The sequence below is a fragment of the Rhinoraja longicauda genome, chromosome 14 (assembly GCF_053455715.1).
Source record: "Rhinoraja longicauda isolate Sanriku21f chromosome 14, sRhiLon1.1, whole genome shotgun sequence".
NCBI classification, from domain to species: domain Eukaryota; kingdom Metazoa; phylum Chordata; class Chondrichthyes; order Rajiformes; family Arhynchobatidae; genus Rhinoraja; species Rhinoraja longicauda.
Window position 1 is genome coordinate 13,154,750 of NC_135966.1, and position 13,549 is coordinate 13,168,298.

General features: G+C 40.2%; 1 protein-coding gene across 3 annotated transcripts in view; it reads right to left on the reverse strand.

Annotated features, from left to right (window-relative positions):
- LOC144600062 (kelch-like protein 3) overlaps positions 1–13,549 on the reverse strand; it is an 80,346-nt gene that overhangs the window by 58,354 nt on the left and 8,443 nt on the right. For all 3 annotated transcript variants that reach the window (XM_078411432.1, XM_078411429.1, XM_078411430.1), the window contains exons 2-4: positions 10,238–10,357; positions 8,281–8,387; positions 4,786–4,907 (exon numbers count right to left, since the gene is read on the reverse strand). In XM_078411432.1, the coding sequence (XP_078267558.1) occupies positions 4,786–4,907; positions 8,281–8,387; positions 10,238–10,357 (349 nt within the window). The remainder of the gene's footprint in view (positions 1–4,785; positions 4,908–8,280; positions 8,388–10,237; positions 10,358–13,549) is intronic.

Sequence of the window (13,549 nt, forward strand, 5' to 3'; positions counted from 1 at the left end):
ATCGAGTCAGCACTGACCAGCGATCCCTGTACTAGGGACACTAGGGACAATTTTACATTTATACCAAGCCAATTAACCTACAAACCTGTACGTCTTTGGAGTGTGGGAGGAAACCGAAAATCTCAGAGAAAACCCACGCAGGTCACGGGGAGAACGCACAAACTCCGTACAGACAGCACCTGTAGTCGGGATGGAACAGCTTACACCACAGTGGTATGAACATTGATTTCTCTAACTTTAGATTGCTCCTCTGTCCCTCTCATTCCCCTCCCCCTTCCCAGATCACCCACTGTCTTCCTGCCTCCTACTACATCCTTTCTGTGTCATAGAAACATAGAAAATAGGTGCAGGAGTAGGCCATTCGGCCCTTCGAGCCTGCACCGCCATTCAATATGATCATGGCTGATCATCCAGCTCAGTAATCTGTACCTGCCTTCTCTCCATACCCCCTGATCCTTTTAGCAAAAAGGGCCACATCTAACTCCCTCTTAAATATAGCCAATGAACTGGCCTCAACTACCTTCTGTGGCAGAGAATTCCACAGACTCACCACTCTCTGTGTGAAGAAATGTTTTCTCATCTCGGTCCTAAAAGACTTCCCCCTTATCCTTAAGCTGTGACCCCTGGTTCTGGACTCCCCCAACATCGGGAACAATCTTCCCACATCTAGCCTCTCCAACCCCTTAAGAGTTTTATATGTTTCTATAAGATCCCCCCTCAGTCTTCTAAATTCCAGCGAGTACAAGCCTAGTCTATCCAGTCTTTCTTCATATGAAAGTCCCGCCATCCCAGGGATCAATCTAGTGAACCTTCTCTGTACTCCCTCTAAGGCAAGAACGTCTTTCCTCAGATTAGGAGACCAAAACTGCACACAATACTCCAGGTGCGGTCTCACCAAGGCCCTGTACAACTGCAGTAGAACCTCCCTGCTCCTAAACTCAAATCCCGTCCCCTACCCTGACACCAGTCTCAAGAAGGGTCTCGACCCGAAACGTCACCCATTCCTTCTCTCCTGAGATGCTGTTACTCCAGCATGTGATACCTTCGATTTGTACCAGCATCTGCCGTTATTTTCCTATAGAATTCACAAGAGATACAGTGCCACATTTAAGACCAATGGGCAAGTAAAGCCCCTGCTCAGCTTCTGTCCAGCAGAGGCCTATCTTTTTCATTGTGTACATACCCAATGTGACGATACAGTATTATTGATAAGTTGAACAGGGAACTGACTGAATTGTGAAGCACTGGCCATTCCATGCTCACTTAAAATTAACATCAGTTCCACTGATGGTCAAAGTCTCCAAATAATTAACCTTAGGTAAAACACAAAGTGCTGGAGGAAATCTGAGATCAGGCAGCATGTGGAGGGAATGGATAGGTGATGTTTCATGTCCGGACTCTTCTCTGATACAGGTGGGGGGGGGGGTGGTTGATTGGCAGATGGGTGGACAAAGACTAGAGATGAAAAGGAGACAAAAGAACAAAAGGGTATGAGATAAGGGGAGAAGAGCAGCAAAATATGAAGGAATCTACGAGGAAGGGGATAGGAAAAGGAATGGGCTAGTGGAGAAATGGGTGTATGGGTGAGGTACAGGGAGTTGTTCCCTAAAGTTGGAAAATTCAATGTTTATACCCAAGCAGAATACGGAGTTGTTGTTCTCCCAGTTTGCACGTGGCCTCATTCTGGCAATGGAGAAGGCCCAGGACAGAAAGGTTGGTATGGGAATGGGAATTCAACTGATCCAGCAGGCCTCGGCATGTAAGTGTCCACCCATCTGCCCATCAACCCCCCCCCGGCCCCCACCTGTATCAGAGAAGAGTCCGGACATGAAACATCACCTGTCCATTCCCTCCACAGATGCTGCCTGATCTCTGAGTTCCTCTTGCACTTTGTGTTTTACCTGAGATGAACTATTTGGAGACATTGACCATCAGTGGAACAGATGTTAATTTTAAGTGTGCATGGAATGGCCAGTGCTTCAGACAACAGTTGATTCCCTGTTCGGTTTCCTTGGAGTGGTGAAGATGTTTGCAAAATTATGAAGCATAAGTACGAAACTTTTCTCCACTGCAAAGGTTTCTAAAACAAGAGGTTCAAGGTGAAGGGGAAAATATTTAGTAGGAATCCGAGGGCTAACGTTTTCACTCGGAGGGTGGTGGGTGTATGGAACAAGCTGCCAGCGGAGGTAGTTGAGGCTGGGACTATCCCATCGTTTAAGAAGCAGTTGGACAGGTACACCGATAGGACAGGTTTGGAGGGATATGGACCAGGCACAGGGAGGTGGGACTAGTGTAGGAATAGGAATACTTTATTGTCACATGTGACACTCACTCTCAAAGTGCATTTTTGCACTAGTCTGGATTAAATTCTATCTGTCACTGCTCTGCCCAATTTTCCAATTAATCCTCTTCTCATGAGATCTGTAACAACATTCTTTGTTATCTATTACTCCACCAATTTTTGCATTGTCTGCAAACTTACCAATCATACACCCTACCTTCTCTACCAAGTATTTTATATATTACAAACATCGTAAGGTCACAGTACCAATCCCTATGGTACACTATTCATTTCAGATTTCCAATCAGAAAACCACCCATCCACCACTGCCCTCTGCCACCCATCACCCAGCCAATTTTGGATCGAATGTGCCCAAGTTAACTGCAACAGCCTTAAATCCCACACTGGTTGAGGTTGGTTAACCAAGAAGCAACCAGAGTGCTTCCAGGTCTGTATGGCTGAGCGACTACCGAGCAGAGTTCACATCATAATAACATAAACTAAACCAAATTTTGTTTTCAAATAAGAAAAATCATGTTCTTATCATTAATTCACTGTTCATGGCTGGAATAACAATAAAGATTTTTTTTAAAGATTGCGGGAGTGGGGAGTCATCAGGGAGTACCAATCATTCTTGGGAAACAACACTGAGGAAAGTAAGAAAGAATAAAATATTCAATTATATCAATTAAAGCATTTCTGAGATTCAACAAATGTCAAAGTAACGGCACTGGCAAAGGATATCCCCAGAAAATTACTCATTTCCGTGAAGGAGATTAGAGGAAGTGCCCTTCCTGATTTCCAGCTGCACGAGGAAAAACAAACTCCTGATTTGTTCATAACCTGGCACTTTGAATCAAGTTTTCAGGCTCATATAATTTTAATTAAGTGTTAAAGTATAAGCAAATTCTAGATTAGATGCTCATCACTCACATTACTATTCATTTTACAGACTGTCATGTTGGCAAATAATTTTTAAAATGATAATTTCCTGTTTTTGACAACAAATGTATTTTTAGTTGGTAACAGAAAATCTGCTGAAACGGATATTATCCAGAGGAAAAACAGAATGGCCAAAGTGACAAAATTACACTTTTGTGACAACATATTTCAACACTGAAAATCAGATAGAAATAAACACACCATAGTACAGGTATCCAGGTCCACTTTTGGGCTTGTGTGTAATCGGCATTTTGGAAGAATGAAGCAAACTCAAAGATTTTGCTACAAGTGGGCATGTACTTGACAGGGCAGAAGGGTGGGTGGCTAAGAGGGTGGCGTGTTTCTTCCATTATTAATACTGGACTTCTGTTTCAAACAGGAACTTCAATTATTAATTTCTTAATAAAAATGGTATTGGTTTATGTGTAGGAAGGAACTGCAGATGGTGGTTTATAGCATAGACACAAAATGCTGGAGTAACTCAGCGGGACAAGCAGCATCTCTGGAGAGAAGAAATGGGTGACGTTTCCGGTCAAGACCCTTCTTCAAACTTAGAAAAATGAACCATAATTGGTTTATTATTGTATCATGTACTAAAATACAGTGATAATCTTTGTGTTGTGTGCTATCCAGACAAATTACATCATACACCAGTACAACAGGTCATGCAAAAGATAAAATAAACAGAGTGGAAAATATAGTGTTACAGCTACAGAAAGAGTGCAAATAAAAAATTGCAAGGGTTGTAACGAGGTAGATTGGAAGTCAGGAATTTGTCCCTAATATATGAGAAGTCTGTTCAAACGTCTGATCACAACAAGAAAGAAGCTGTTCTTGAATCTCCTGTCTAAGCAGGAGAGAGGGGAGAAGAGAGAAGAGGGGTTTGAGTGATCCTTGATGATGCTGGCAGCTTTCTCAGGGCAACGTGGAGCATAGATAGAATCAATGGAAAGGCAAAGAGTTTTTTTTTTTTAGAGATACAGCATGGAAACAGGCCATTCGGCCCAGCAGGTCAATGCCGATCATTCATCAGCCATTGACAGTAGCTATCCCACTACACACTAGGGGCAATTTACAAAGGCCAATCAACTTACAAAATCGCACAGCCTTGGGAAATGGGAGAAAACCGAAGCTGTAGTAGGAAACTCACACGGTACCAGGAAGAAAGTCCAAACCCACACAGAAATCATCCAAGGTCAGGATGGAACCTGGCACTGTGAGGATGCAGCTCCGCCGCTGCACCATTGTGCCGCCCTGTGTGATAGACTGGGCTCTCACTCTCAAAAAATTCATCTCTACATTCATTTATTCATCTCTACAATGTACCCTTCAGCAGAAGTCCTTATACTGTCAAAGGAGCTTCCTTTGCATTATCCTCCCCACCTTCTCCACAACTTGAAACTAACTTATTTTCTCTTTCCCAGTTCTGACAAAGGATTTGACTGAAAGGTTAGTCTGTTTCTCTTTTCGATAGATTCTGCCTCACTTAATTTCAGATTAAAAGTTTCTGAGTTTTTTTTCATCTTCATCAGTTGCTGCATGGCAACAGAGAAATAACCTACCTGCACATTCTCTTCAGTGACTTCCACTTCAGCTGTGTATATATAATCAATTAGTTTGCTGAGTGTATGTCCATCTATGTCCTTTATCTCAACTTTCTTTGCTTTACTTTCAGTCATGTCACCTACAAAACAAAAACAAAATTACATTAATTGTAGAAACTATGCTCTTTGCCAGGGATAATACAATGTAACTAAATCATGCTCTAAAACCCGATAAGACAGAAGTTTGTGCAGAACTAGGAATAGGATAATTAATTCAAAAAAGCCTTCCGCAGTTAAGTAAGTTAATCAATGGGTCAATCATGCCTTCTATTTTACATTGCAATATGTAGAACATATAGAACAGAAACAAGCCATTTGGTTCACTGTCTCATTTTATTGTACCAGATAATTTTTTTCCATTCTCACAATTATATAGTTTTTCCTGAAGTGCAACAGAGTATAGTGAATCTCTGGATTTCCCTGGCCCCGGGCATGGTGGAGGCTAGATCATTAGATATATTTAAGGTAGTGATAGATAAATTTTTTGAAAGATTTAAGGATCATGCAGAATTGGCACAGAAGAGGAATTGAGGCCAGCAGAGATCAGCCATGATCATACTGACTTGCAGGGCAGGCTTTAGGGGGTCCAATGGCCAACTCCTGCTCTTATTTTCAAGATATACTCCCCCAACCTTCCCTTACCCCACCCTGGTGTGTACACATTTTCTGAAAGAATCCTCAGACCCTGCTAAGTTAGGTTCAGCAAGACAAGCTTGGATTTCACCTTGGTTTGACTGGCTTGAAAATAATCACAGTTAATATCTTTGACTGGTTTCGTGCTCTTTGATATTACCTGCTGAGGAGACTCAGGTCCTTTGGAGTGCAGGGGGCGCTCCTGAGGACCTTCTTCGACACTGTGGTGGCATCAGCCATTTTCTATGGAGTGGTCTGCTGGAGCAACAGCATCTCAACTGCTGACAGGAAGAGACTTGATAAACTGATCAAGAAGGCCAGCTCTGTCCTGGGATGCGCCCTCGACTCAGTGCAGGCGGTGGGAGAGAGGAGGATGATGACAAAGCTATCAGCACTGCTGGACGACTCCTCCCACCCCATGCAGAACACTGTCACTGCGCTGTGCAGCTCCTTCAGTGACAGACTTCTTCACCCCAAGTGTGTGAAGGAGAGATATCGAAGGTCCTTCCTTCCTGCTGCCGTCAGACTGCACAATCAGCACTGCTCCCAACAGACCAGTAAATAAAGATAATTACTGTTATTTTATTTTTTAATGAATGCTTATTTATTTTTGCTATCCGCTTTGCTGCTGTAACCCTGCAAATTTCCCCGTTGTGGGACGAATAAAGGATTATTAATTATTATTAATTATTACTATTGTGGATCTGTGTATTTCAAAGCTTATTACGCTGATAATAAACTTTGAGGTACACAGATCCGCAATCCATAACCCAGCAGGGACTGAATTCTTGTTAGGCACGATTTTGTATCGTTTCAACGCATTGCCATGCTGTGTCATAGGTGAGACCTAACACGTTACAAATGCGTGCAGAAAAAATAACTATTCATGATGCAATCCAAAATTGCAGAAACCTTCAATATGCACAGTAAATGCTGATAAAATTACATGAACTAATAACAGCACAAATCAGTAAGACAAAGCATAAAGAAAACAAAAGGATGAGTAGCATAAAACAATTTAAATAAATCTACTCTTAGGGAATAGTTAAGGCAAGCAGCAAAATATTACAAGATTTGTGAACGTCAATCCAGCTTGTAACTTCAGTATTACCATTAGTTAAGAGTCAATATTCCTCTGACAGCTTTGCTGATGGATTGTCGCAGAATTCCTAATAACCCCGCAATAAATGTGCCTCCAAGTTAGAGCCTACATAAGATGCAAAATTAAACTCCAGCCATTTTTTCCCTTGCATTGCTACAAGTCGAAGAACATAGGGAGCATTTGTTGTTGACAAAGGGAAACTGAAAGAGTAATGAAGGAGAAAAGGCATGCATCTTGTGTACAACTCTATTACAATTATTTTTCTCTACATTATCTAGGCTTGTTATCACCAAGTAGATATTACTCACCAGATGTGATCAAAATTCTATCTATAGGCACCACTGAAGTCTGAGGCTATTTTCAGTGTAAATAAAAAGAATTGTCTTTCTTTCAAAATGTATATTTGCTTATATACTGTTACCACCCATCATTATTAGCTCAGTTAATCTCAATAGAAGAAAGCCAATCAATGTTGAATAAGGCAGAATAGATTTATCCAGAAATGGAATACAAGTGACAGGATTTCTAAAAATTGCAAAGAAAATAACTAATTTTCAGCTCTAATGGGAGCATTTACTGATTCATTCCGTTAGCAATGCAACATGGCAGATTCTGCAAGATTTCTGAAGTATGCTTAAGTGAATGGTAGCCTTGAATTTAATTTTTGTAGTTTTTTTTAAATATCTTCCGTAGATCCAGATTGTGCCTTATTGTAGTATATTGAAAGTTATTTAGTACACTGAAATAAACAAGTTATAGTCACTTGGGAATTTAACTCTTTAAGTAGTTGGAAAACCCTATCCCTACCACTTTAATTAAAGCATAATCTTTATGTTGAGTAATCTTCAAATTGTACGCACAATTTTCATGGCCAATCTTAGACAAATGTCCAGATTAACAGTGGAAGTGTTCAAAGCAGGGCCAAGAGAATGATCCCCAATTTAGAAGTCTTTAATTATCACAATAGGCTGAAAGCCAAATCTTTTAATTGAAGCAAAACACACGATTTGCATATGAAACAATGAAAGGACAAGATAGAAACAGACTATTTTAACTAAATATTTTCTGGAAGAGTATGTTATCATGCTGCTTAAACAGAGCTGGAATACGAGTTGAAAATAATCCAAGTCGCTACTCCCTTGCAATTTATATATTAAAATAAAGACAAGCAATCCCAATCAAAATCATTGGCTACTGATCACAACGCTTGTTTATCCTCCCCTGAGGCTCATGTACTGTTTTGCCAGTTACAGTGTTAATTTTTTATCAAATTGTTGTAGTGGGTTCATTCCAGAATCGAGTAAACTTTTCTATTGCTGGCAAACACCTACCTGCCTTTTTGATCAAAGCAGGAAATTCATGCCAAAACATTTTTGCCAAATCTCTTCAGCAATTGCAAAACATTTGTCATTTTATTACATGTGAAGACAGTCAGAATCTTTCCCACAGTGAAAAAAACCAAATAACTTTAAGGTGAGAGGAGTTTTAAAGAAGATGTGCGGGCCATTTTTTTAAAAACACACATAGGGTGGCGAGTACCTGAAACACGCTGCCGGGGTGGTAATTAAAGCAAATTAGTTAGTGGCATTTTAAAGATTTTTGGTTAGGCATAGGCTATGCAAGAAATGGAGGGATATGGGTAATTTGTAGGAAGATAAGTGATGTGCTTGGCATCATAGTCGCCACAAACTGTTCTATGTTCTTTGACAGATAAGTACCTGTAAACATGGCACAGAAATAAGGACTGCAGGCTGCCAGGACAACACGATGCGCTTCAATTTCCACATCCTCAGCAACAATGGTTACATCACACAAAGTGCTTTTACTGCAAGTTAAACAAATCATTTGTTATTACTCGCATTCAAGAGAGCAACAAACTGCAATAAAAATATGGCATTTGGGGTTAATATAAGGATCTTTTAAAAAGCAGACGTAGTCACCAGAAAACTAATTTTTGCACTTATATTGTGCCATTTACAACCCCAGGATATCCCAAGAGCTTTCCAATCAATACATTTTATTTAGGAATGGTAACCACAGTTGCATATGGGGAAACTGACAGGCAACACGCTCCCACAAAGTACATTGTGTTAATGACCGTACAATTTATCATTTAATAATGTTGATTAAGAATGGTGGTTAGATCACCAGGGAGAATTTTCTTATAAAGCCATAGCCACTTGGAAATAAAGAGCCAGAGGATTTTGTTTAATTGTTTCTAATGATATATTATTTCTTTCCACCATGATGATGCCTGACATACTAGGTATTTCCAGCATTTTGTTTTTAATTTAAATACAGCATAGAAACTGGCCCTTCAGCCCATCCAGTCCGCGCCGACCAGCGATCCCTGCATATTAACACTATCCTACACACACTAGGAACAATTTACATTTATACAAACCCAATTAACCTACAACTGCACACGGAGTGTGGGAGGAAACCGAAGATCTCAGAGAAAACCCACGCAGTCACGGGGAGAACATATAAACTCCGTAGACAGCACCTCTAGTCGGGATTGAACCCAGGTCACTGCGTTCAATCCCGCTGTAAGGCAGCAATCTACCGTTGCGCCACCATGCCACCCCTTGTTGCTTTTATTTCTTTGATTACAGTCCCTGTTGTCAGCCTACCTATTTGTCCTCTCCCATTCTCAACATCTACCACCTAATGACAGGCTAATCTTCCTCCTAAATGCTAGCCCGATCCTCCTCCCCATTGTCCAAGCTCCAAGTCAATCCTCAGCCACCATCTCCTTCCCACCCCTATCACCCCAAAATAATTTATCATTGTTGCCATTATTGAATTTATAATCTCCCCTCCCACCCATAGGCCACAGTGGGCCTTGGCATAAATAATTTTTTTAATATGGTGGAAAAATGACTAAAGCAATCATTGCTGTGACACGTGGGGGGACTGCCATGAGGGAGGGGGAGGGAGTGGGGTAACAAATGGGGACCTGGCGAGGGGGTACTTTGTAAGCGCCGTATATGGCGACTATTTGCACACCTTGGGTATGCAAGCAAAGAATTTCACTGTGACTTGTCATATCATATCATATCATATCATATCATATCTATACAGCGCGGAAACAGGCCTTTTCGGCCCACCAAGTCCGCGCCGCCCAGCGATCCCCGTACATTAACACTATCCTACACCCACTAGGGACAATTTTTACATTTACCCAGCCAATTAACCTACATACCTGTACGTCTTTGGAGTGTGGGAGGAAACCGAAGATCTCGGAGAAAACCCACGCAGGTCACGGGGAGAACGTACAAAACTCCTTACAGTGCAGCACCCGTAGTCAGGATCGAACCTGAGTCTCCGGCGCTGCATTCGCTGTAAAGCAGCAACTCTACCGCTGCGCTACCGTGCCGCCCATGTGTGACAATAAAGAATTCATTCATTAAAAATAAATGTCAAATAATCTAATTCTGCACATAAGCTTAGTCTTGAGGTGCTTTCACAAATACTTTCAAATCAAATGTATTAATTGAATACATTCACAGTTTTGAACTAGGTTACTTTCAGATAATCAAAATGCCAATAGAACTCTAGGAGCCAACCAGACTGCAGTATGTAAGAATGGCACATTATAAGAGAGAGAAATGTGACTAAGATAAGCAATTTAAATCTAGGAAGGAAAAGTGCCCATTTTTGTTTTCAATTTACCTTCGCAGCTCATTCATGACTTTGAAGGCTTTCATCAAGTGAAGAGGATTCATAGTAACAGGTTCCTGATCCTTGTCATCTTCGCTCAGATCCACGGTCCGTGCTGGCAAGGACTTTGCACTGTTGTATATTCAAATATAAAATATATATTCAGCAAGAAGTGAAGATTGAACTAGAATACACGTGAACATAATTAAAGGGCAATATTTATAATGGCGAACAGTTAAGTAAATGCCAAAAACCAGTGAATTTAGACAGTGCCTTTAACAAATTTCACGGCTTAGGTCACTGGAACAAAGAGTTGTTTAACATTGAGTCATAGTGAGGAAACAGGTCCTATGGCCCAATTGCCCACATCAACGAGCTACACTAGTCCTACCTGTCTGTGTTTAGCCCATATCCCTCCAAACCTGTCCTATCCATGTACCTGTCTAACTTTCTTAAACATTGGGATAGTCCCTGCCTCAACTACCTCAGCTTATTCCATACACCCACCACCCTGTGTGTGGGAAGGTTACCCCTCAGATTCCTATTAAATCTGTTCCCCTTCACCTTAAACCTGCGTCCTCTGGTCCTCGATTCTCCCACTCTGCATATTTAGCTTAAACAAATGTTAAAAGTACCGAAAGCCTCCAGCAACCTCCAAATTATCTAACACCCCCCATTCAGCAAGGATCATGAATGGCACCATGGAACATGGAGCCAAAGGAAAAAAGGCAATCCAAAGCAAATCGCATGTCCCAAATTGACGGAGTAAAAGCAAAAAAAGCAGGTAGCAAGCAAAGTTAGGCAAAAAGATCAAAAGAAAAATTCAAATTTACATTAAATAAATGATCCAAGATATTCACATCTGATTTTAGAAAAGACCCACACAGTACTTTAGTCTCATAATTAATTGGTAAAAATTCCAAAGATGGGGTTTTGCCTCAAATATGGCTACATAATGTAGAAAACAAATATACAAAAGCATAAAGGAAATGGATGTGTTATCATACAGATACAATCAAATAATATTCTCCAAATACTTCTCATAAAAGACAATTTTTTGTATGGTGAAATGGCAAAACTAAATTAAAGTTTATAAGTAAACAGGAATTTCACAGAATATTGACCGAGGCAACTGGAAAAGATCAAGTTAATATATTTTTTTCAAGAATGAGTTTAAAGCAAACAAAAAGTTGGTACGTTTTTTTTTTATTCAAGGGAGAAAAAAATCTGTATTCCAGGAGAAAGTAAAGTACACATGCACTAATTTTAAAATATCCTCCTCACAAAACAAGTCACATATGCATGTTCATATTGCATATAGTGCAGTATTTCGAAATGCTTACCACTTTAAACTAAATTGTCATTGTGGAAAAGACTATTCCTAAAGTTTGTGAACAGAGAATCTTTGAAAAGTAATATTATTAATAAAGTCATTTCTAATGATATAGCCCAAGCAAAAATATCCAATTAGTTTCAAACAGTGCAAAAAGTCAAATTTCTCTTTTCCAATAACCTATAGTTATTATAGTGTTCATGGAAAAATATAATTAGTCACAAAGGACCCAATCATGGAAAAGTGCTTAAGCTATCCACATTCAAGCCAAATCATAACCATTTAGTAATATACCAAATACTAACGCTATCTGTATTAAGTATGCGTGAATATAGAAGATTTGGGGGAAACATTTACAGAAGGTATCTATTATACTATACCCAGTAAATGGGCAACCTCCTTAGGAGGAGGGATTAAAAAAAGAGCTAAATTGTCAGCAATAAAATTCCTTAAACACAACTGTTCCAAAACAAGGTGAATTAGCTGACCAATTGCCGATTTTTAGTGTCGGCAGTTTCATTTAAAGTGAAGAACAGGTATCTCTTGAGTTACAAATTTAAGTTAATGCCATTAATGCTATGGGATAGGTGCCTTCACGTTATATAACTATTTTTCACTCTCACGAATAAAGAGTCACTTTCCCAGACCTCTCAACATTTGATTTTACAAATTCATAATTTTGATGTCCAAAATTCAGAATTTTACATCAAATTCATAATATGGTGCATAATGCAACGTTTCAGCAAAAAAAAGGTATGCACGTCAAATGTGCATACGCGTTGGGCTACATTCATGTGTGAAAAACGACTATTATTTCCAACAGTCTGTAGTTCTTGAACTACATGTACAATGTCAGGCCTATCATGAGTATATTCTGCTATTTATAGAAAAGTTATTGAACAGAGATACTTTTTGCAACACAAAAGGAAAAATTGTTTTGTCTTGTTTTTTTTCTTTTGCTTTTTTCTTACACATCCCAATTCTCTTGGTATTGAATAAAAGAATAATGGTCATAAAATGTATGACTAAGTTATGAAGAAAGAGTTGACACGTTCTCCCCGTGACCTGCGTGGGTTTTCTCCGAGATCTTCGGTTTCCTCCCGCACTCCAAAGACGTACAGGTATGTAGGTTAATTGGCTGGGTAAATGTAAAAAATGTCCCTAGTGGGTGTAGGATAGTGTTAATGTACGGGGATCGCTGGGCGGCACGGACTTGGAGGGCCGAAAAGGCCTGTTTCCGGCTGTATAGATATGATATGATATGCGTCTCAACTAAGCATATGGAAGTACTTATTGAAGTAAATTTGCAAATTAATTGATAATCAGCCTATAAAGGTGGTAACTGGCTTTTCTGCTGTGTTTTATATTTTAACCTCATCTTAATTAAACACAGTTATATAATCTTGCACTTGTATTTAATATTTACTCATTACAGTTCCACCACTGATTTTCTGGCACTCTTAGTTCCAGAGCTTTGCTGGTTTATCCAGCCGGCCAAGGAAGTCAGCTATGGCGATAGATGTGCTGGCTCCAGCTGGGCTGGAGTTCCAGAGCCCCGGCCGCAGGTTGCAAATTCAACCCACCAATCGGCCATGGAAGTCCCGATGAGGTCGAGATTGGCTGCCTTGCCCAGCCTGGGTGCCACATTTTTGGGGAGACTTCCAGGGCAGGGAGATTTCTCACGGAACCCATAGCGACCAAATTGACAAATTGGCCATTGAAGTCCCAATGAGGTCTAGATTGGCTGCCTTGCCCAGCCTAGGTGCCACATTTTCGGGGAGACTTCCAGGGCGCGGGGGATTTTTCGCGGAACCCCAAGTGGCTAAATTGACAAAAATTCCCTGAGCATAGCCTTTCAAATGCTAAACTTTGACTTAATGAAATGTGCTGCAGTACAATCATTTTTCAAGTCAAGGAATTCTTACAGTATGTGCTGACATGTGTTAAGAAAGAGAAATATGATGCCTGGTGGTCAAGATCTTCCTGTTTAA